At 47.8% G+C, this 23667-nt stretch overlaps 2 protein-coding genes and 5 pseudogenes across 6 annotated transcripts; 4 read left to right on the top strand and 3 right to left on the bottom strand.

The window, feature by feature from the left end:
* Positions 1-886: 886 nt before the first annotated feature.
* LOC146757247 (feather keratin Cos1-2 pseudogene) lies at positions 887-2027 on the bottom strand (annotated as a pseudogene). Its single transcript, XR_014937099.1, has 2 exons — positions 2006-2027; positions 887-1647 (listed from the first exon to the last, which is right to left on the bottom strand). The product of XR_014937099.1 is annotated as a feather keratin Cos1-2 pseudogene (transcript).
* Positions 2028-5395: 3368 nt separating this feature from the next.
* Positions 5396-6535, top strand: LOC146757246 (feather keratin Cos1-1/Cos1-3/Cos2-1 pseudogene; annotated as a pseudogene). Its single transcript, XR_014937098.1, has 2 exons — positions 5396-5418; positions 5795-6535. The product of XR_014937098.1 is annotated as a feather keratin Cos1-1/Cos1-3/Cos2-1 pseudogene (transcript).
* Positions 6536-8748: 2213 nt separating this feature from the next.
* Positions 8749-9924, bottom strand: LOC146757245 (feather keratin Cos1-1/Cos1-3/Cos2-1 pseudogene; annotated as a pseudogene). Its single transcript, XR_014937097.1, has 2 exons — positions 9883-9924; positions 8749-9508 (listed from the first exon to the last, which is right to left on the bottom strand). The product of XR_014937097.1 is annotated as a feather keratin Cos1-1/Cos1-3/Cos2-1 pseudogene (transcript).
* Positions 9925-10348: 424 nt separating this feature from the next.
* LOC146757244 (feather keratin Cos1-1/Cos1-3/Cos2-1-like) lies at positions 10349-11567 on the top strand. The gene is made up of 2 exons (XM_085523656.1): positions 10349-10441; positions 10832-11567. Exons 1-2 carry the CDS (start codon positions 10349-10351, stop codon positions 11156-11158), a joined length of 420 nt encoding a protein of 139 aa, XP_085379782.1. The 3' UTR covers positions 11159-11567.
* A 2891-nt stretch (positions 11568-14458) lies between these two features.
* Positions 14459-15213, top strand: LOC146757243 (uncharacterized). Its single transcript, XM_085523647.1, is given in 3 exon segments — positions 14459-14725; positions 14727-15074; positions 15076-15213. Coding segments are annotated over 3 exon segments (753 nt in total).
* A 1609-nt stretch (positions 15214-16822) lies between these two features.
* Positions 16823-17570, bottom strand: LOC146757242 (feather keratin Cos1-1/Cos1-3/Cos2-1 pseudogene; annotated as a pseudogene).
* Positions 17571-21986: 4416 nt separating this feature from the next.
* Positions 21987-23662, top strand: LOC146757241 (feather keratin Cos1-1/Cos1-3/Cos2-1 pseudogene; annotated as a pseudogene). The gene is made up of 2 exons (XR_014937096.1): positions 21987-22003; positions 22392-23662. The product of XR_014937096.1 is annotated as a feather keratin Cos1-1/Cos1-3/Cos2-1 pseudogene (transcript).
* The last annotated feature ends 5 nt before the right edge of the window (positions 23663-23667 follow it).

Raw genomic sequence — 23667 nt, 5'->3', positions numbered from 1 at the left:
AATCAGGTTCTCTAGGACGGACAGATCAATGCAGTGCTGATGTAACTCCCTTTTGCGTGAGCCCATGAGCTCCTGATCTCTCAAATCATTCTCTTGGCCTTTGCACCTACTCCACTGGGAATTACTGGGAACTGGCTTGTGTGTGTACGTTCATCTGTTCCATCTGCATGGAGAAGGACAGAATGCAGCCTTATTGCAAAGAGTTCTGTCATGACTTGCCCAGCAGCTCTTGCTCAAAGCACCATGCCTCATTCCTGGAGAGATTCACGGCCCCTGACATCTGTACAGGAAAGTCTGAGTAGGTGTTCAGGAGGCAGATTCTGGCATTACTGATATTTCTCGGGAGCATCATGTATAACCTCCATCTGCTCTCCATCTTCTTCGCTAATTCTGATACCAAGCACGGGTGTCCTGGACATGGAGTGTTTCCTGACAACTGTTCATAGATTGTGGTCATCCAAACCAAGCAGGTCTTAATGAACAACTGAAGCAGAAAAACAAGAACTAGGCCGTGGCGAGGGTCACAAGTTGTCACTTTGTCTGGATTTTATTGGACTGTGTAGTTGGGAGAAGGCAACCAACCATATGTTGCACCGTATCCTATTTACCCAATCGTCTTATGCCATGATTGTAATTAGTGTATAAAACCTAGCTTGCAGAGTAATAAATCTGCACTCAGCTGCTAACTCATATTAATTTGTCTCTGACTTTCACAAACCCACGCCTGCAGGACAGGGCAGCTCTAGATGTGGCCCTGACTGAAGGATGAATGTCTATGGTTGCCTCCCCATCTGGCAAATATGGTAATTCCATATTTGTGATCATTTCCATCAAAGAAAGATACTTCTCATCTGACTGTTTGAAAAAGGAGACTGACGCATGATACTGAGGCACAAAGAAGGTTGCAGCAAAAGTTTAATGAGTCTAAGTAGGAAAGGGAAGTCAGACCAAGCGAAGATTCCAAGTGCCGGGATCAGCAGCAACAGAGAAAAACCTGTTGCCCTCTTCCCATGGCAAAGCTGCCGCAGGACACCCATCTAAATGCCCATCAAAGGAGAGAGGCTAGCTGGTCACTCAGCAAGTTTCAGAGAGAGTTTTGTGGAGAGCAGAAGACAAAAGAGAAAGAAAGAATGGGTGGAAGAGAGAATGGGTAGACAATGGCCACGTAGTCAAAGAAGCCAGGATGGCCCCTTCTGTCAGTCCTGTCAGCGTAAGCCAGTCATGGTCACCTACTCTGAAAACAGCAGCACAAAGTCTGTTCTTCTGTCCAGTGCCAAGCTCTGAGATTGTGGGGATCCTTGTCTGGGTCAGTGTCCAGCACCTTTAGCAGGGGCATCTTCTGCCACAGTAGCGGTTGGAAATGCAGGAGAGGTCAAAGCCCCCAGAGGTGATGGGCACTCCCTGACAGCTGAGGATGCTGCCAACTGCGGCAGAGGTGGAGGATCCCACAACAGTGTTCTGTGGGAAGGAGCTGAGGATGGGTCCGGGCAGGATCACCACCACGGGAGAGGGCTCGATGGCGATTGTTGAGTCCTGGCACTGCCTGACACAGGGCTCATTGCAGCTGCTGGCCAGAGGGGTTGGGCCACACGGCTGGCATGGCACACACGGGTTGCAGCAGGACATGTCTTTGGTTTGGCAACACACCTGTTGGGAGAGAGGATTGAATGGAGAAAATGGAGAGTCACGATGAGTCTACCATCCCATCAAGAGGGAACCATGCACATGCAGTATCGGGAGTCGGAGTCAGTACAGGGATGATCGTTGGCTTCCCGGACTCTTTGCCAGTACTCAGATACAGCCGCCCAGTGCCTATCAAGCTACTTCTTAGACCCTAGCACACAAGCCCCATCTTCCCTCCAAAACAAAACGTCTGCCTGCTTCCCTTTACCATGACCAGCAGCTCCAAGTTCTGTCATGAAACAGAGCTGCTAGCTGATGAGAGGTCTGTTGGTGTCAGAGCTATCGAAGATCAAAAAGAGACAAGAAGGGGGCTCACACTCACCCGGTTCCCAAGTAGAAAGAGGCAAGAGTGGCGAATGTGAGACTAAGGAACTGGGCTGCCTTTTATAATCGACTGAAGCTGTCCCATACCCGGAGGCGTCACTTACAGTAGTGGTTATTTTCTGACAAGAACCTCTTGAATGCCAAACATCCTAGGTAATGATATGGACTGTGTGTTGGCTTCCTGCTCTGCCCTGTTATGTTTCCAGCTTTGTGTAATTTCCATTCCACACCAAAGACATCTTTTGTGTGTCATGAAGGGAGGCCCAAGCATTCCCACACAAGAAGGACCAGTGTGGGAATCAGACTCATTTCATATATGGAAGAGTCCAGTAAGTGGAATTGATGTCAGCTGGGTTACTCCTTAGGGTTTCTTAGGAGCCTATCATGCAAGAGATGTACCATCTCCCCAGTGAGATCTGGTCCCACTTGACACCTCATTTTTCTTCAGAATTCTGCCCACATGGCTTGTCTCCTCATGTTTTCCCCTGGGGATCTTGGAATAGGTTAAAAGTACTTTCCACGTCTCACAAGAAAGACCAAACAGCAAATGGTGTATCACTTGGGTTTTTTCAGTAAGAAGGAATTAGAAGAGCAATAAAGACAGCAAGTGAATCTTATGTGCAGACTAATGGGGAATCAGCTGGACTTTCCCCATGTTTCTCTCTGGAGCTCCTGCCCTTGGAGTGCTCCTTCTTGCTTTCTGTATTGTGCTGTCTTTAATTTTATGGATAATCAACTGGGAAAAATTTTACATATTTTCCTTTTCATGACAGAAGCTAATTTTTGCCATGAATAGCATAAATTCTCAGCACTGGTAGGAACCGCTCAGTGCATCCGATTCCCTTTCTGTGAAACTCCTTCTTTGCTTCAGTCTGTACTGCTCAGACTGCTCGTTGGACATTCCAGACCCTCCAGGTCTGAGACAAGGGATGACTTCCCAGTGGTGGAGGAGGAACTTCTCAGAGATGGTCACCCTGTGCCCCAGTGGCGCAGTGGTAGGAATGCCGCCTACACCATACACCATATGGAATGACCTAAGCTGACATCTTCTGCCTTTGCTGGACTCTCGTAGCACATTAAATGAGTGGTAGGAATGCCGCCTTGCAAAATTGGGGCCCGGGGTTTGAATGCCCCCTGTGGCGAAAGTGGTAGAAGTGCCGCTCTGCTACACAGATGCTCAAATCCCGGGGGTTGGACTCGGTGATCTCTAAGGTCCCTTCCAACCCGCACAAGACTATGATACTATGAGACTATGCTGATACCCTTGATTCACCCTTGAGAAATTTTGGAGCTGGTAAGAGTGCTTCACAAATTGCTATTTATTTTCTTAGAAAAATCTTGCTGAGTGGGATAGGTGCCTGAAGACTGGAGGGTAGCCAGCGTCACACCAGTCTTCAATAAAAGCAAGAAGGATGGTCCGGGAAACTAGAGGGCAGTCAGCCTCAATTCCATCCCTGGTAAAGGAGATGGAGCAACTTGCTGTGGATGCTATGCACTAGCAGTTGGAAAAAAGAAATCTATCAGAAGTAGTCAACATGGCTTCTCAAAAGAGAAAATGATCCTTGACCAACATCATAGGCTTCTGGGACGTCATCACTCACTGGGTCGATGAGAGGAGAGCAGTGAATCTGGTGTAACCTGACTCCAGAGGGTATTTGACACAGTCTACCACAGCATTCTTGAAACAAAGCATGGGAAGTGTGGGATAGGTGAGAGCACAGTGAGCTGGACTGAGAACACACTGATTATCTGAAATCAGTTTCACAATGAATGGGTCCAAATTGAGTTGCATGTGCTTAGGTTGTGGTGTTCCCTAGGAGATTGTGCTGGGTCTGGTCCTGTTGAATGTCATCATCAATGACCGAGACAAAAACATCAAGTCCCCCCTCCGCACATTTTCTGCCAGTGTGAAACTGGGATGAGTGGCTGACACACCAGAGTGCTCTTTTGTCATTCAGAAAGACCTGGAAGAACTGGAGAGCTAGGTGGAGAGGAACCTGATGAACTTCAAGAGAAGCAAATGTGGGGTCCTGCACCACCGGAGGCATCACTGCCTGCACCAGTACAGGCTGCGGAGTGACTTGTTGGAAATGAGCTCTGAGGAAATGGACTTTGCAGTGCAGAAGGATAAAGCCTGGCCAGATGTGGGTTGTGTGGCCTTGTGGACACAAAGGCAAATGGTGTCCAGGTGTACAGGAGGAAGTGCATGGCCAGCAGGTCAAGCAAGGTCATCCTCCCCACCTACTCTGTCCTGAAGAATTCATATCTAGAATACTGTGTCTAGTTCTGGGCTCCTCAGATCAATGCAGACATGGAACTTCCAGAGAATGTTCAGATGGGGACAGCAAAGATGATCGGGTGCCTGGAGCATCTCCCTTCTGAAGAAAGGCTGAGAGTCCTGAGACTCGTCAGGCAGGAGAACTGAAGGCTGAGAGCGTGTCTCCTCAGAGTTTACAAATATCTATAGTGTGTGATATCTGGCAGTGGTTTTCAGACTCTCTTTTGTGGTGTACTGCAAAAGAACAAGGGGTAATGGAGCAGAAATTGAAACTCAGATTATTCCTAGTTGATAAGTCCCTCTGAAGATGATCACTAGAGGTTCCATGGAATCCCTTCAACTCTGTGAAGACTCAGTGGTCCTGCTGCTATTTGCGGGACTTCTCTTAGAACTCCCTCAGCCCTGGTGCATTGGATCAGGATCTACATGGTGAAGCATGGGAAAAATCCTCATAGACCTGTGTGAATCTTCTCTAAAACACTACGTCAACTGTGTGGGTATTTACCTGAACTCTGAATGCCTCTCTTCATTTTTTTACTAAAACAGCACTTGTATTACAGCGTTTGCTCGAGTGTTGTATTTTTTTTTAGGTCAGGAGACCAAATTGCAAAAGTCTGTGCCCCATTCCATGATCAGAGACATAGTAAGGTAGAGGATAAAACAGGGCAGCAGTATATTGCAGAGAGAAGGGTCAATTGGGAGTGTGTCACAGTCTGGATCTGGTACACCTCTTCACAAAAGTTCCCGTAAGAAACCATATGGAATGACCTAAGCTGACATCTTCTGCCTTTGCTGGATTCTCGTAGCACATGAAAGGAGTGTGTTGCCCACAAGGGTGTTTGTTGTGCGGAAATGCTTGGGCTTCTCTTCATCATGCCTCTTAAAAGGTGCCTTCAGTCAGGAAGTGACATGGTATAAAGCCAAAAATGAAACTGAATTGCACAGGAAGCTGGCAGACCACCCATATCATTATCTGGGATGATTTGCATTCTGGACAAGAAAAGCCAATCAGAAAATAATCACCACTGTAAGCAGTGCCTTTGGATATAGGTCATCTTATGTCCATTATAAAAGGGACCCAAGTCCCTTGCACTCTCATCCACCGTTCTTACCACCTTCTCCTTTGGAACCAGGTGAGTGTGAGTCTCCCCCCCCGTCGTTCAAATAAAGGAGGTCTCAGCTCGGTGAATATCTGAGATGCTGCCGCCTCTGTTCCATGCCAAATCCTGGGACTGCTTGTCATGGGTGAGAAGGGAAATTTTATCTAGGACACTGAGCCTGTGTGTAGGTAGCTATTGGACTCCAATTTAGGAACTAGCTTGATAGGCACCGGGGGGAATTTCTGCCCTACAGAAAGCTAGATATCTGGGGTCCGAGAACACCTTGCCTACCACTTCACATCCTCCAGATGCACATAGTGCATGGGTGTTGATTCATTCATGGCTTGCTGGTATTTAGTTCCTCGTAAATCCCCCCGTTCTGCTTTCTTCCTGTCCTATACCCTTACAGGTGCACTCCCAGACCGCAGACATGTCCTGCTGCAACCCATGTGAGCCATGCCAGCCGTGCGGCCCAACCCCTCTGGCCAGCAGCTGCAATGAACCATGTGTCAGGCAGTGCCAGAACTCCACCATTGTCATTGAGCCCTCTCCCGTGGTAGTGACCCTGCCCGGACCCATCCTCAGCTCCTTCCCGCAGAACACCGCCGTTGGATCCTCCACCTCTGCTGCTGTTGGCAGCATCCTCAGCTGTCAGGGAGTGCCCATCACCTCGGGGGGCTTTGACCTCTCCTGCATTTCCAACCGCTACTGTGGCAGAAGATGCAACCCCTGCTAAAGGTGCTGGACACTGATCCCAGGCAAGGTCCCCCTGGAAATCATAACACGGCACTGGACAGTAGGACGAACTGTGTGCTGCTGTTTTTGCCCTGCAAGACAGAAAGTGTGGGGCCAGCTGGACTTTGCTGACAACATGGAGAAATTAGACCAGAGTTCTCTTTTTCTTCCTCTTCTTATCTAGTGTCTTGGTTGTCTTTTTGCCTCAGATATCTCTGATAATCTCTGAAAGCCAGAATTGAGTGACGTGCAACCTCTCTTCATTTCTTGGCCACTGTGTGTAGGCCTGCTGTCAAATCTGCCGTAGGACTGGTGAGCAGCTTAATCTCATTACCTGCTGCTCACCACACTTGACGTCTGCATTTCCAATAATATTATTTCCATCCTCTGACTCATTAAACACTTGCTGCATCTTCTTCTGTGTCCATCTGAGTTTCTGTTTTTTGTTGTTTGCACACAGAAGACCTAAGGGGAAAGCCACGGATTTAGTGGGAATCAGCTGGGGAGATTCCATCACTGTTCTAGAGGCCAGTGCACACCATAATGATTTCATATTTCTGGCACCTTCTTTTGAAGCTTAAAAAGTAATCCGTGTTTAAACATCTGCTGCTTCTTCTTGCTTTGACGTGTGTTTGCTTAGACATGCACCCAAGAACCTGGAACACATCATGAGAATAGGTATCTTCACCAGTGACAGTCTGTGTCTGGCCTGGCATTCTGTTACCTCCTGGCTTGGTGAGGGTCAGTGGTGCTCCACTGCAGTCAGTGTGTGGAGCCTTCAGCCAGGCCTCTCTTGGGTCTGGCTTCAGCCTGAATGCCCACTCCTGCTCTGGCCGTGAATTCTTCTATGCATAACATACATGTGGCCTAATTTTGGGAAATGCCCTATAGGTGTATCTGAACTGAAGTAATCTGTTATTTACAAATGAAATCTGTAGTACATCAACAGGATTATCTTTTGGTTGTGTTCCCCCTACTCTTGATAATGGCAAAATCCTCAGTGAATAAGTTGGATTATTGATCTCACCTCTCCTATTCCCTGCCTGCCTCCTGTGCCGACTGATGTGCCCCAGGAGACTATCCTTAGGAACACGGGAACTGACCATAGCAGTTAGTCCTTCAAGGACACCTTTCTGAGATCACAAGAGCACTCTATCCCATAGTGTAAGAAATGATGCAGAGCAGAAGGGAAAGCAGTCTGACTGAGCAAGAACTTGATGGTCAAACAAGGGGATTATGAGGAAAGGTATAAGCAGAGGAAGCAGGGATGGGTGGCCTAGGAAGAATACAGACCTGTTGTCCAGATGTGCAGAGATGCAGTCAGGATATCCAGGGCACAGGTGGGAGTCAATTTGTCAAGGGTTTTGATGAATAACAAGATGAGATACCACAAGTTCCATGGTCTGAAGACACAGGCAAACAAAGAACATTCCCTTACTGAAAAACGGGTATTTTGAAAAGAGTTCATGAGACCTTGCTGAGGCTGACACAATCAACCAGTTCTTTGCCCCAGTCTTTGTGGGTAGTCAAGCATCCTGTTCCTCCTATGAACTTGAATGTGTAGGTGGGGGTCAGAGGAGCAAAATAACTCTGACTTATAGAGCAGAGCACATTGAAGACCACCTGATGAGACTAAAAGTGTATCACATTACAGGACTGGTCAGAAAAATTTTTAGTTGGGATGGAGATAGTGTGATTGATTGAGTGTAGCTCAATTATAATCCCCTATATATCATCCTGCACTAATTCAGTGCTAGTATGGGAAGGCAATAAGCGCGTATCGTGCTGTAATGGAGCAAGGCTTTACTGAGCATGGGGAGGGGGAGAAGTTGGAGTAGGTGTTAGTGAGGACACGGGATATGACATGGCAGGAACTCCCCCACTCTGTCCCACTCTCTGTGATTTAAATTTGACACACGCTTTTGACACAGCCTTAAGGGGTGTAGACAATGCAAGTAGTGTATTTAAGGTGCGAGTTGCACTGCAATAAACGTCATTTGCTGCAACCGCACGTTGAAGTCAGTGTTGCGATGGTCCTGGCATGGGCAGATAGCTAGTTACCTGGTGGAATGTGCCACAGACACGGGAACGACCGCTACTACAACTGAGAGAAAATTAATCCTAGAAGAACTGTGACAGTGTTGGGAGTTGGCTGAGAGAACAGGGAGGACATGAAAACTTCAAGGATATTACGCCCTCATATGAAAGCTTAATGAACAGGAGAAGCAGAAAAACAAGAACTAGGCCATGGCGAGGGTCATGAGTTGTCTGAGTGTCAGGATGTTATTAGACCGTGTATTTGGGAGAAGGCAAACAACTGTATGTTACACCGTATAGTAATTACACAGTCTTTTTATGACACAATTGTATGTAGTGAATAAAAGCTGGCTTACACAGTAATAAATCTGTACTCAGCTGCTAATTCATACTTAGTTGTCTCTGAGTTCCAGAGATCGACATCTGCAGGAGAGGGCTGCTCTAGATGTGGCCTTGCTGAAGGATGAACATCTACTCCTGTCTCGCCATCTGGCAATATGGTACTTACATATTTGTGATCATTTCCATCAAAGAAAGAGACTTCTCATCTGACCATTTTAAAATTAAGAACACACTGATACAGAGGCATAATTAAAGGTGCAGCAAATGTTTAATGAGTCTAAATAGGAAACTAATGTCATATCAAGTGAAGATTCCAAGTGCAGGGAGCAAAAGGGACAGAGAAGAATCTGTTGCCCTCTTCACATGGCAGAGCTGCCACAAGACACCAACTAAATGCCCATCGAAGGAGAGAGGCTAGCACTTTGCTCAACCACTTTCAGGGGCCTTCAAAGAGAATTCTGTGGATAGAAGAAGACAAAAGAGAAAGAAAGAATGGGAGGAGGTGGGAGCAAGCAGACATTGGCCACGTAGTCAAAGAAGCCAGGATGGCCCCTTCTGTCAGTCCTGACAGCGTAAGCCAGTCATGGTCACCTACACTGAAAACAGCAGCACAATGTCTGTTCTTCTGTCCAGTGCCAAGCTCTGAGATTGTGGGGATCCTTGTCTGGGTCAGTGTCCAGCACCTTTAGCAGGGGCATCTTCTGCCACAGTAGCGGTTGGAAATGCAGGAGAGGTCAAAGCCCCCCGAGGTGATGGGCACTCCCTGACAGCTGAGGATGCTGCCAACTGCGGCAGAGGTGGAGGATCCAACGGCAGTGTTCTGCGGGAAGGAGCTGAGGATGGGTCCGGGCAGGGTCACCACCACGGGAGAGGGCTCAATGACAATGGTGGAGTCCTGGCACTGCCTGACACAAGGCTCATTGCAGCTGCTAGCCAGAGGGGTCGGGCCGCACGGCTGGCATGGCACACACGGGTTGCAGCAGGACATGTCTTTGGTTTGGCAACACACCTGTTGGGAGAGAGGATTGAATGGAGAAATGGAGAGTCACGATGAGTCTACCATCCTATCAAGAGGGAACCACGCACATGCAGTATCGGGAGTTGGAGGCTGTGCATGGATGATTGTTGGCTTCCTGGTCTATTCCTACCAGGACCCAGACAGAGCTGCCCAGTGCCTATCATGCTACTTCTTAGACCCTACCCCAGAAACCCCTGAAGGCAGTCCCAACATCCCTCCAGAAGAAAACTTCTGCCTGCTTCCCTTTACCATGACCAGCAGCTCCAAGTTTTGTCATGAAACAGAGCTGCTAGCTGATGAGAGATCTGTTGGTGTCTGGCCGCCCGATGAAGACAGAAAGAGACAAGGAAGGGGATCACGCTCACCTGGTTCCCAAGAAGAAAGAGGCAAGAGTGGCGAATGTGAGACTAAGGAACTGGGCTGCCTTTTATAATCGACTGAAGCTGTCCCATACCCGGAGGCGTCACTTACAGTAGTGATTATTTTCTGACAAGAACCTCTTGAATGCCAAACATCCTAGGTAATGATATGGACTGTGTGTTGGCTTCCTGCTCTGAATTTTTATGTATTCAGAAATCTTCTGCCTTGGCTGGACTCTTGTTGCACATGAAAGGAGCGTTTTGCCCACACCGGTGTTTGTTGTGCGGAAATGCTTGGGCTTCTCTTCATCATGCCTCTTACAGGGTGCTTTCAGTCAGGAAGTGACATGGCATAAAGCCAGAAATGAAACTGAATTGCACAGGAAGCTGGCAGACCACCCATATCATTATCTGGGATGATTTGCATTCTGTGCAAGTACAGCATGACAGAAAATAATCACCATTGTAAGCAATGCCTTTGGATATAGGTCATCTCATGTCCATTATAAAAGGGACCCCAGCACCTTGCTCTCTCATCCACCGTTCTTACGACCTTAGGAACCTGGTGAGTGAGAATCTCCTTCCCTTCCCTGTTGTCCAAATATAGGAGGACTAAGTACAGTGAGTATCTGAGTGAATAACAGAGATGCCTCTGTTCCATGGTAAATCCTGAGTCTGCTTGTCATGGGGCAGAGAAGTGAAGATTTATCTAGGACTTTGAGCCTGTGAAGCTTGTGGACTCCAATTTAGGAACTAGCTTGATAGGTACGGGAGGGCATTTCTGCCCTGCCGAAAGCTAGATATCTTGGGTCCAAGAACACCTTGCCTACCACTTCACATTCTCCAGATGCACAGAGTGCATGGGTGTTGATTCATTCATGGCTTGCTGGTATTCAGTTCCTGTTCTGAGTATTCTATTCCCGTTCTGCTTTCATCCTGTCCTATACCCTTACAGGTGCACTCCCAGACCGCAGACATGTCCTGCTGCAACCCATGTGAGCCATGCCAGCCGTGCGGCCCGACTCCTCTGGCCAGCAGCTGCAATGAGCCCTGTGTCAGGCAGTGCCAGAACTCCACCATTGTCATTGAGCCCTCTCCCGTGGTGGTGACCCTGCCCGGACCCATCCTCAGCTCCTTCCCGCAGAACACCGCCGTTGGATCCTCCACCTCTGCTGCTGTTGGCAGCATCCTCAGCTGTCAGGGAGTGCCCATCACCTCGGGGGGCTTTGACCTCTCCTGCATTTCCAACCGCTACTGTGGCAGAAGATGCAACCCCTGCTAAAGGTGCTGGACACTGATCCCAGGCAAGGTCCCCCTGGAAATCGTAACATGGCACTGGACAGAAGAACAGAATTTGTGCTGCTGTTTTTGCCCTGCAAGACAGAAAGGACGGGGCCAGCTGGGCTTTGCTGACAACATGGAGAAATTAGACCAGAATTCTCTTTTTCTTCCTCTTCCTATCTATTATCTAGGTTGTCTTTTTGCCTCAGAGATCTCTGGTACTATTGGAAAGCCAGAACTGAGTGACCTCCAACCTCTCTTCATTTCTTGGCCACTATGTGTGGGTGTGGTGGCAGCACTGTTGGAGGACTGGTGAGCAGATTCATCTCATCACCTGCTGCTCACCAAGTTTGCCGTCTGCATTTCCAGAGATATCATTTCCCCCCTCTGACTCATTAAACACTTGCTGCATCCTTTTCTGTGTCCATCTGAGTTTCTGTTTTTTGTTGTTTGCACACAGAATTCCAAAGGGGAAAGCCATGGCTTTAGTGGGAATCAGCTGGGGAGACTCCATCACTGTTCTAGAGGCCAGTGCACACCGTAATGATTTCATATTTCTGGCACCTTCTTTTGAAGTTGAGGAAGTAATCTGTGATTACTCTTTAATCAGTTTCTTTTTCTACTTCCTTTGATGTTTCTCTGCTTATACATGTGCCCAAGGTCCTGGAGATCATAATGTGGATGGGTATCTTGACCAGAGCCAGCCTGCGCCTGGCTTGGCATTCTCTTACCTCCTGGCTTGTTGAGGGTCCCTGCTGATCCACTGCAGTCAGTGTGTGGAGACTTCAGCCAGGCCCCTCTTGGGTCTGCCTCAGTCTGGATGCCCACTCTTACTCTGTCCATATAACCAACTAGATGAAACATATGTGTTGTCTACTTTTTGCAAATACTTTATAGATGCATCTGGAGTATTCTGCCATTTACAAATGAAATCTGTGGTGCATCAATTGGATCACGTTCTTTTTGGTCCTCCCTTCCATTGGGAGAACCAACCTAGCCCTTCTCTGGGCTTGCTTAACCTGGAGAAGAGAAGGCTGCAGAGTGACCTCATTGCAGCCTTTCAGTACCTGAAGGGAACCTATAATTCGCTGGGGTGTAAACTCTTTGAAAGGGCGAATAATAGCTGGACAGGTGGAAATGGTTTTTAGTTGAAAGAGGGAAGATTAAAGTTTGGTGTCAGGCCAGTTGTGAGGTCCTGGAACGGGCTGCCCAGCGAGGTTGTGGATGACCTGTTCCTGAAAGTGTTCAAGGTCAGGTTGGATGGGGCCATGGGCATCCTGATCTAGTAAACATGGAAGTTTGGTGGCACTGCCAGGCAGAGGGGTTGGAGCTTCATGATCCTTGAGGTCCCTTGCAACTCGGGTCATTGTGTGATTCTGTGATTGATAATGGCAAAAGCCTCCTAGGGATTAAGTTAGATTATTGATGTCACCTCTCCTATTCCCTGCCTGCATCCTGTGCTGACTGATGTGCCCCAGGAGTCTGTCTTTAAATGTCTGGAAATGACCAGAGCAGGAGGAAACCTAAACTTCAAGGAAATGTTTCTGAGATCAGAAGAGCTCTTCATCCCACAGTGTAAGAAAGCGCAGAGCAAATGGTAAACCCATCTGACTGAGCAAGAGCTTGATGGTCATACTAGAGGACTTTGAGGAGAGGTATAGGCAGTGGAAGCTGGGATGGGCGGCCTAGGAAGAATACAGACATGCTGTCCAGATGTGCAGAGATGCAGTCAGGATAACCAGGGCACAGGTGGGAGTGAATTTGTCAAGTGGTTTGATGAATAACAAGATGAGATACCACAGGTTCAATGGTCTGATGACACGGGCAAAGAATGAACGTCTCCCCTCTGATAAACTGGTATTTTGAAAAGACTTCAACAGCACTTGTTGAGGCTGACACACTCAACCAGTTCTTTACCCAGTCTTTGTTGGTAGACAGGCATACCAGGTCCTTGAACGCGTTGGCAGGGGTCAGTGCAGCCAAATCACTCTGTAAGAGCAGGGCACGCTGAAGACCACCTGTTGACACTTCAGGTATACCACACTTCTTCAGAACTGGTGTCATGGTTTAATAATTTTGTAATTTTGCTATCAGTATTCCACATCATAACATCATATAAAGCATGAATAATTTTACTGAATCTGCAACTTACAGAAGAAGACTACATCTCCCAGAGAGCAACACGATAGGTCACGGGACCTGGACTCTATATTAACTCTGTCGCAGACTAGACTGACGTCTTTCGAGTTCTGGCGTTCAGGGGAGTGTGTGGGAGCCTTCAGCCGTTCGCCTAGATTTCACAGTAGGCCTCTCGGTTACGGGACTCATTCTCTCTCCTATTTTGCTTGATTCGTTAGCTCAATTTTCAATTTTCAATTATATTGTATTATATTGTGTTATCCGGTATTTCGATATAGTATTTAGTAAATAAGTGTGCCTCCTTAGATCGTTGCCGCTGTTTTCTTTTCCTAATTAACTTTTTCCTTTCGGCGTAGGGCCACTCCAGGGCCCACGGCCCCTGTCACGGACGCAGGTGGATTTTTTGTTCAAACCGTGACAACTGGTCAGGTCAGCTTTTAGCAGGGACGGAGATTATGTGATTGATTTTATCCTCAGCAATGGACATGATAACTTCAAGGATATTTCAGCCGATGAGATTTTAGATCCTCAGAAGTGAGATGAGATTACCTTGGTATGTATGAGAGCCCAGAAGGGTGCCAAACTTAAAACGTGGGGCCTAATGTTGGGGGCACTTAAGGCAGCAAAGGAGGAAGGGAAGGCAATGAGCGCAGCCGGACAGCTTTTTGGGCTCCCTCTCCCAGCTAAGGCAGCCGCTAAAAGAACCTAGCAGGGTCAGAGGGGGTGCCAATCAAATGCTCCTGATCCCCAGGGGAGTTAGGAGTGGGGTGGATGTAATATCGTTTGCAGATGTTTGGAGGTGATAAGACCGCCACTGAAGCTGCCACCACTCCACACTGCCAGTCTGCTGCTGACCCCACATGAGCCTGATGGATCAACAGTCCTATCCGAACCCAGTGGAGGTGAAAATCTACAAGATGGTGGCAGCTGTTCTCTGACTCATCCCCTGCCACGGTACCTGGACCCACACGGCCAGCCCACATATCCTTTCAAGGAACTGAGATTATGTGCGACTACTGTTACACAACCTGCACTGCAGGGACAATAGGAACTGGGCAGAAGAAAAATGCAGAAGCCGCAACGTCCTTGTGTGGTTGGGGACGATGATAGCGTCTGGGAGGAGGAGGTGAACTCTCATTAGGGAACTAGGGGGCACACATTAATGGACTGGGGAAACGTTAGGTCTAGTCTATTAGGGGACGGCAAGGTACCAGAGGCCTTCCCAGTAATACTTACTAATACCGAGGGTCCAGAATGGGTACCCCTTGATCCTAAAGGCATCACCCACCTGATCAATTGTGCAAAGAAACGAGGGTTGAAATCAGCCCTTTCACTTAATGTTCCAGAAGCCCTGACAGCGCCAGGAACCCTTCTCCCTTACAATGTTACAAACTTGAGGCGCATGTTTCTCAAGCCTGTGCAGTGCACTCTGTACACTGTGGGTGTTGGAATGGATGTCAGAGTTACAGGCAATATCAGAAGCTGCTGAGGTCCATCCACATCATCCAGTGCACGGAACAACCTTACAGCGGCTTGCAGGAAAAGCTAGGGGCTTGACTTCCCCCCAAGGACAGGTAGCTAACTTGAGACTGGGGGATCTTATAGCAACCACAGATGCGATGATTCAAGCATTTAAAAGACTAGTACGGGACACTGAGTCCTTGGTCCCCTGGAGAAATTTTGTTCAGGGGCCAACTGAATCATTTCAGAGCTTTGCAGACAGACTCTTGCAAGCTGTCGAAGGGTCAGACCTTCCTAAGGCGGCCCAAGGCCCGGCCCATATTGGATTGTCTGAAGCAAAAGTCACATGCTGATATTAAAGCCCTATTGAGAGCCACCCTTGATAATCTACAGACCCCAGGAGAGGTGATCAAATATGTCCTAGATAGGACAAAAGGCAGCACCCTTTACTATTGAGGAGTTGGTGGCAGCAATACAAGATGGAATAGTGGGGGCTGTTGTTGCCGCAGTAGGAGCACAGGCTCCCCAAGGGCCCTGCTATAAGTGCGCGGCTGGGATATCACTAGCTGGCTTCACTGACTTCAGGGAGAAGTTGGACAAGGGATAACAGTGGGATGTCGGATGACTAATTGGGAGGGGATGTGTTTGCATGAGGACTTCTTGCGATTCCATACTCATAGGTAGTGTTAAAAGGGATACCAGTAACCTTTCAAGTATCTGTGTTTGCACCTTTACCAGCATTATAGGGTGTGATTTCAATTATTCAGTTCCAGTTACTACATATCAGTTGTTACAGTCTAATTACACAATGGTTCAAGATCTATTACCTGCTCCTATTTGAATGAATCTTGCTTTAGTATGTAAACAATTCCAACATGACGACCTGTACCACTTGCTCAAACGCATTCAAGACAATGGACAGAAAACATTATTTACTGTTCACCATGATACAGAGGAGATACATCATGTCCTAGAAAGAGTGAAGAAGAATGGAGAACACCATTGGTGGGAAGTGCTTCTTGGATGGTCCCTGACTGCGAGAGGACTATTTAATTTTATGCTCCGTCTGTACATGGTGCTGCTTTTCTTGATGCTGTTGTGCCTTATGCTATTGATTGTATTGTATATTAAGGTTTGGCAAACGCTTAGACATGTATCTCATTTAGAATCCCCTAAATATCATCCTGCTTGAATAGGTAGGCGATAAGTGCGTATTGTGCTGTAACGGGGCAAGGCTTTACTGAGTAACGGGAGGGGGAGATGTTGTAGTAGGCGTTAGCGAGGACACGGGATGTGACATGGCAAGACCTCCCCGGCTCTGTCCCCCTCTTTGTAATGTAAATTTGAAACACGCTTTTGACACAGCCTTAAGGGGCATAGACAAAGCAAGTAGTGTACTTAAGGTGCTAGTTGCACTGCAATATATGCCAATTGCTGCAACCCCACATTGAGGTCAGTGTTGCGGTTGTCCTGGCAAGGGCAGATAGCAGGCTCCCTGGCAGAATGTGCCACAGATATGGGAATGACTGCTACTACAACTGAGACAAAATCAATCCCAGCAGAGCTGTGAGTGTTGGGAGCTTGTTGAGAGAACAGGGAGGACATGATAACTTCAAGGATATTACGGTCTCATAAGAAAGCTTAATGAACAAGAGAAGAAGAAAAACAAGAACTAGGCCGTGGTGAGGGTCACGAGTTGTCACAGTGTCAGGGTGTTATTAGACCATGTATTTGGGAGAAGGCAACGAACAATATGTTGTGCCTTATAGTAATTACCCAATCTTCTTATGCCACGATTGTATCTAGTGAATAAAACCTAGCTTGCACAGTAATAAATATGTATTCAGATGCAAACTCATACTGAGTCATCTCTGAGTTCCACAGTCCAAACTCTGCAGGAGAGGGCTGCTCTCAATATGGCCTTGACTGAAGGATCAGTGCTGGCAGTTGCCTCCACATCTTGCAAATAAGGAAGTTACATGTTTGCACGCTTTTTCATGAAAGAAAGAGACTTCTCATCTGACCGTTTGAAAAAGGAGACTGACGCATGATACAGAGGCACAAAGAAGGTTGCAGTAAATGTTTAATGAGTCTAAGGAGGAAAGGGAAGTCAGACCAAGTGAAGATTCCAAGGGCAGGGAGCAGCAGGAACAGAAAATAATCTTTTGCCCTCTTCACATGGCAAAGCTGCCACAGGACACCCATTAAAGGAGAGAGGCTAGCTGGTAGCTCAGCAGTTTTCTGGGGCCTTCAGAGAGAATTCTGTGGAGAGAAGAAGACAAAAGAGAAAGAAAGAATGGTAGGAGGTGGGAGCAAGCAGAAATTGGCCACGTAGTCAAAGACGCCAGGATGGCCCCTTCAGTCAGTCCTGACAGCGTAAGCCAGTCATAGTCATCTACTCTGAAAACAGCAACACAAAGTCTGTTCTTCTGTCCAGTGCCAAGCTCTGAGACTGTGGAGATCCTTGTCTAGGTCAGTGTCCAGCAGCTTTAGCAGGGGCATCTTCTGCCACAGTAGCGGTTGGAAATGCAGGAGAGGTCAAAGCCCCCTGAGGTGATGGGCACTCCCTGACAGCTGAGGATGCTGCCAACAGCAGCGGAGGTGGAGGATCCAACGGCGGTGTTCTGCGGGAAGGAGCTGAGGATGGGTCCGGGCAGGGTCACTACCACGGGAGAGGGCTCAATGACAATGGTGGAATCCTGGCACTGCCTGACACAGGGCTCATTGCAGCTGCTGGCCAGAGGGGTTGGGCCGCACGGCTGGCATGGCACACACGGGTTGCAGCAGGACATGTCTTTGGTTTGGCAACACACCTGTTGGGAGAGAGGATTGAGTGGAGAAATGGAGAGTCACGATGAGTCTACCATCCTATCAAGAGGGAACCACGCACATGCAGTATCGGGCGTTGGAAGCTGTACAGGGATGATCATCAGCTTCCTGGTCTTTTCCTACCAGGAACCAGACAGAGCCGCCCAGTGCCTATCAAGCTACTTCTTGGACCCTAGCACACAAGCCCCGGAGTGCAATTCCGTCTTCCCTCCAGAAGAAAACTTCTGCCTGCTTCCCTTTACCATGACAAGCAGCTCCAAGTTTTGTCATGAAACAGAGCTGCTAGCTGATGAGAGGTCTATGATGTCTGCCTGCTCAATGAAGACTGAAAGAGACCAGGAGGGGGATCATGCTCACCTGGTTCCCAAGAAGAAAGAGGCAAGAGTGGAGAATGTGAGACTAAGGAACTGGGCTGCCTTTTATAATCGACTGAAGCTGTCCCATACCTGGAGGCGTCATTACAGTAGTGATTATTTTCTGACAAGAACTTCTTGAATGCCAGACATCCTAGGTAATGATATGGACTGTGTGTTTGCTTCCTGTGCAGCGCTGTTATTTTTGCAGCTTTGTGTAATTTCCATTCCACACCAAAGACATCTTTTTTGTGTCATGAAGGGAGGCCCAAGCATTCCCACACAAGAAGAAACAGTGTGGGAATCAGACTCATTCCATATGTTAGAAGAGTTCAGCAAGTGGAAATGATGTCAGCTGATTCACTCCTTAGGGTTTTGTAGGAGCCTATCTTGCAAGAGATGTAACATTTCCCATGTGTGATCTGGTCCAACTTGACACCTCATGTTTCTGCAAAATTCTGCCCACATGGCTTGTCTCCTCATGTTTTCCCTTGGGGTCCATCGAACGGGCTAAAAGGTTGTGTGGAGTACTTTCCACGTCTCACAAGAAAGACCGAACAGCCAATGGTGTATCAATAGGGTTTTTTCAGTAAGAAGTAGTTAGAAAAGCAATAAAGACAGCAAGTGAAACTTACGTGCAGACTTACGGGGAAGAAACTGGATTTTCCCCATGTTTCTCTCTGGAGCTCCTGCCCTCATAGAGCTCCTTCTTCATTTCCTTATTGTAGTGTCTTTTGTTTTCAAGATGATCTACTGGAAAAAATCTTACATATTTTCCTTTCCACAACAAAAACTCTTTTCTTTTAATTCTGAGCATAAATTCTCAGCGCTGGTGGGAACCAAACTGTGCATCTGATTCCCCTTCTGTGAAACTCCTTCTTTGCTTTGGTCTGTACTGCTCAGACTGCCCTTTGAATCTTATAGACCCTCCAGGTTGGAGACAAAAGATGACTTCCCAGTGGTGGAGGAGGATCTGCTCAGAGATGGTCATGGCAAAATAAATGCACTCAGATCCACAGTCCTGATGGGATTCACCCTTGAGGAATTAGGGAGCTGGTAAGAGTGTTTCACAAATTGCTCTTTATTTTCTTAGAAAAAAATTGCAGAGTGGGATAGGTACCTGAAGACTGGAGGGTAGCCAGTGTCACACCAGTCTTCAATAAAAGCAAGAAGGATGACATAGGAAACTAGAGGGCAGTCAGCCTCATCTCTATCCCTGGTAAACGAGATGGAGCAACCTGCTGTGGATGCTATGCACAAGCAGTTGGAAAAAAGAAATTTATCGAAAGTAGTCAACATGGATTCTCAAAAGAGAAAATGATGCTTAACAACCTCATAGACTTCTGGTACGTCATCACTCGCTAGGTAGCTGAGAGGAAAGCAGCGAATGTGGTGTAACTTGACTCCAACAAGGCATTTGACACATTTTACCACTGTATCCTTGTAACAAATCGTGGGAAGTGTGGGTTAGGTAGGAGCACAGTGAGTTGGACTGAAAACAGATTGATCAGCTGAGTTCAGTGTAAGGATGAATGGGTCCAAATCTAGTTGCAGCTGCATAAGTCATTATCTTCCCTAGGAGATTGTGCTGGGTCCTGTTGAATGTCATCATCAATGACCGAGACATCAAGTACCCCGCCGCACATATTCTGTCAGTGTGAAATTGGGATGAGTGGCTGACACACCAGAGTGCTGTTTTGTCATTCAGAAAGACCTGAAAGAACTGGAGAGCTGGGTGGAAGGAGCCTGATGAACTTCAAGAGAAGCAAATGTGGGGTCCTGCACCACCGGAGGTATCACTGTCTGCACCAGTACAGGCAGGGTTGTGACTTACCATGAACCAGCAGTGTGCACCATGAGCCAGCAGTGTGCCCTTGTAGCCAAAAAAGCCAATGGCATACTGGGGTGTATTTAAAGAGTGTGTCCAGCAGGTCGAAGGAGGTGATCCTCCCCCTCTAGTCTGCTCTGGTGAGGCCTCATCTGGAATATTGTGTCCAGTTCTGGGCTCCCCAGTACAAATAAGACAGGGATCTCTTGGAAAGAGTCCAGCGGAGGGCCACTAAGATGGTGAAGAGCCTGGAGCATCTCCCCTATGAGAAGAGACTGAGGGAACTGGGTCTGTTTAGCCTTGAATAAAGAAGGCTGAGCGGGGACTTGATCCAGGTTTATAAATACCTGAGGTGTGGGAGCCATAGTGGTGAGGCTGGTCTCTTTTCAGTAGTGCATGGGGATAGGACTAGGGGTAATAGGATGAAAGTACAGCATAGGAAGTTCCGCACGAATGTGCGGAAGAACTTCTTTACAGTGAGGGTGACGGAGCACTGGAACAGGCTACCCAGGGAGGTGGTGGAGTCTCCTTCTCTGGAGATATTCAAGACCTGCCTGGACGCCTACCTTAGCAACATGGTGTAGGGAGCCTGCTTTGGCAGGGGGGTTGGCCTCGATGATCTCTAGAGGTCCCTTCCAACCACTACCATTCTGTGATTCTGTGACTTATGGTAATGAGCTCTGAAAAGATGGATGTTTCAAAGCAAGGGGATAAGAGCCTGGCCATAAGTCTGCTGCATGTCCTGGTGGACTGGCAGACCAGAGGTGCCCTGGTTTACATCCGTAAGTGCATGGCCAGCAGGTCAAGCAAGGCCAATTTCCCCACCTGCTCAGTCCTGAAGAATTCACATCTAGAATACTGTGTCTAGTTCTGGGCTCCTCAGTTCAACGCAGACATGGATCTTCTAGAGAGAGTTCAGAAGGGAACAGCAAAGATGATCGGGTTCCTGGAGCATGTACCTTCTGAAGAAAGGCTGAGAGTCCTGAGACTCATCAGGCTGGAGAACTGAAGGCCAAGAGCTTGTCTCATAGGTGTTTACAAATATCTGTAGTGCGTGATATCTGGCAAGGGTTTTAAGATTCTCTTCTATGGCGTACTGCAATACAGCTAGGGGCAGCAGAACAGAAACTGGAACATAGGATGTTCCTAGATGATAAGGTCCTCTGAAGATGATCACTAGAGGTCCATTCCAATTCCTGCAACTCTGTGACTCTGTGGTCCTGCTGCTTTTTGCAGAGCTTCTGTTTAAACTCCCTCAGAATCAAAGAATCAAGGATGGCCTGGGCTGGAAGGGACATCAGGGATCAAGAATCTCCAAGCCTCTGCCAGGCAGTGCCACCAACCTCACCATTAACTAAACCAGGTTGCCCAGGGCCCATCTAACCTGGCCTTGAACACCTCCAGGGACGGGGCATCAAAACCTATAAGGGCAGCCTGTTCCAACTCCACATCACTCTAATATTAATGAACTTCCCTCCAACACACAACGTAAACCCTGATGCCTAGGATCAGGATCTACACGGTGAAGCGTAGGAAAAATTCTCATTATACGGTATCATTCTACTCTAAATCACTGTTCTCATCACTCAGGTGGGTATCTACCAGCTGCCTCGATGCCTCCCTCTATTATACATTATTTATTTTTTTTACGAAAACAGATCTCCTCTTACAATGTTTGCTCTTGTGTCTTTTTTATTTGAAGACCACTCTGCACTAGACTGTGCCCCATTCCTTGATCAGAGAGAGAGAAGAGCTGGAGACAAATCATGGCAGCAGAATTTAACAGAGAGAAGGGTCAGCTGAGAGTGCATCACAGTCTGGATCTGGAACACCTCTTCCCAAAAGTTCCCGTAAGAAACCAGATGGAATGACCTAAGCTGACATCTTCTGCCTTTGCTGGACCCTCTTAGCTCATGAAATGAGTGTGTTGCCCACACCGGTGTTTGTTGTACGGAAATGCTTGGGCTTCCCTTCATCATGTCTCTTAAAAGGTGCCTTCAGTCATGAAGTGACATGGTATAAAGCCAAAAATGAAACTGAATTGCACAGGAAGCTGGCAGACTACCCATATCATTATCTGGGATGATTTGCATTCCGGACAAGAACAGCTCATCAGAAAATAATCACCACTGGAAGCAATGCCTTTGGAGATAGGTCATCTTATGTCCATTATAAAAGGGGTCCCAGTTCCTTGCTCTCACATACACCGTTCTTACCACTTCTGCTTTGGATCCAGGTGAGTTGGAGTCTCCTACCTGTCACTGTCATTCAGCAAAGGAGGTCTTAGCCCAGTGAGTATCTGAGTGAATAACAGAGATGATTCTGTTCCATGCTAAATCCTGGGACTGCTTGTCATGGGGGAGAGAAGTGAAGACTTATCTAGGACTCTGAGCCTGTGTGTAGGTAGCTTGTGGACTCCAACTTAGGAACTAGCTTGATAGGCACCGGGGGGAATTTCTGCCCTGCGGAAAGCTAGATATCTGGGATCCGAGAACACCTTGCCTACTGCTTCATATCCTCCAGATGCACAAAGTGAATGGGCATTGGTTCCTTCACAGCTTGCTGGAAATCTGTTCCTCATAAATCCCCCCGTTCTGCTTTCTTCCTGTCCTATATCCTTACAGGTGTACCCCCAGACCGCAGACATGTCCTGCTGCAACCCATGTGAGCCATGCCAGCCGTGCGGCCCAACCCCTCTGGCCAGTAGCTGCAATGAGCCCTGTGTCAGGCAGTGCCAGAACTCCACCATTGTCATTGAGCCCTCTCCCGTGGTGGTGACCCTGCCCGGACCCATCCTCAGCTCCTTCCCGCAGAACACTGCCGTGGGATCCTCCACCTCCGCTGCTGTTGGCAGCATCCTCAGCTGTCAGGGAGTGCCCATCACCTCGGGGGGCTTTGACCTCTCCTGCATTTCCAACCGCTACTGTGGAAGAAGGTGCAACCCCTGCTAAGTGTGCTGGACTCTGGTCCCAGGCAAGCTCCCCTTGGAAATCAAAACATGGCATTGGACAGTAGGACAAACTGTGTGCTGCTGTTTATGCCCTGCAAGACAGAAAGGACGGAGCCACCTGCGCTTTGCTGACAACATGGAGAATGTCTACCGGAATTCTCTTTTGCTCCTTCTTCCTATCTAGTATCTTGATTGTCTTTTTGCCTCAGATATCTCTGATAATCTCTGAAAGCCAGAATTGAGTGACGTGCAACCTCTCTTCATTTCTTGGCCACTATGTGTGGGCCTGCTGTCAAATCTGCCGTAGGACTGGTGAGCAGCTTAATCTCATTACCTGCTGCTCACCACGCTTGACGTCTGCATTTCCAATAATATTTCCATCCTCTGACTCATTAAACACTTGCTGCATACTCTCCTGTGTCCATCTGAGTTTCTCTTTTTGTTGTTTGCACACAGAAGACCTAAGGGGAAAGCCACGGATTTAGTGGGAATCAGCAGCAGAGACTCCACCACTGTTCTAGAGGCCAGTGCAGACCGTAATGATTTCATATTTCTGGCACCTTCTTTTGAAGCTTAAAAAGTAATCCGTGTTTACTCTTTAACCAGCTGCTGATTCTCCTTGCTTTGATGTGTCATTGCTTAGACATGCACCCAAGAGCCTGGAGCACAACATGAGGATTGGTATCTTGAGCACTGACAGCCTGTGTCAGGCCTGGCATTCTGTTACCTCCTGGCTTGGTGAGGGTCAGTGGTGCTCCACTGCAGTCAGTGTGTGGAGCCTTCAGCCAGGCCTCTCTTGGGTCGGGCCTCAGCCTGGATGCCCACTCCTGCTCTGGCCGTGAAATCTTCTACACATAACATACATTTGGCTTACTTTTGGGAAATGCCCTATAGGTGTATCTGAACTGAAGTCATCTGTTATTGACAAATGAAATCTGTAGTACATCAAC

Source organism: Coturnix japonica, chromosome 24, assembly GCF_054131305.1.
Source record: "Coturnix japonica strain WE chromosome 24, WE-NBRP24, whole genome shotgun sequence".
NCBI lineage: Eukaryota > Metazoa > Chordata > Aves > Galliformes > Phasianidae > Coturnix > Coturnix japonica.
Note: the sequence above shows the minus strand (reverse complement) of the source record. Positions and strands in the feature narration are given on the sequence as shown.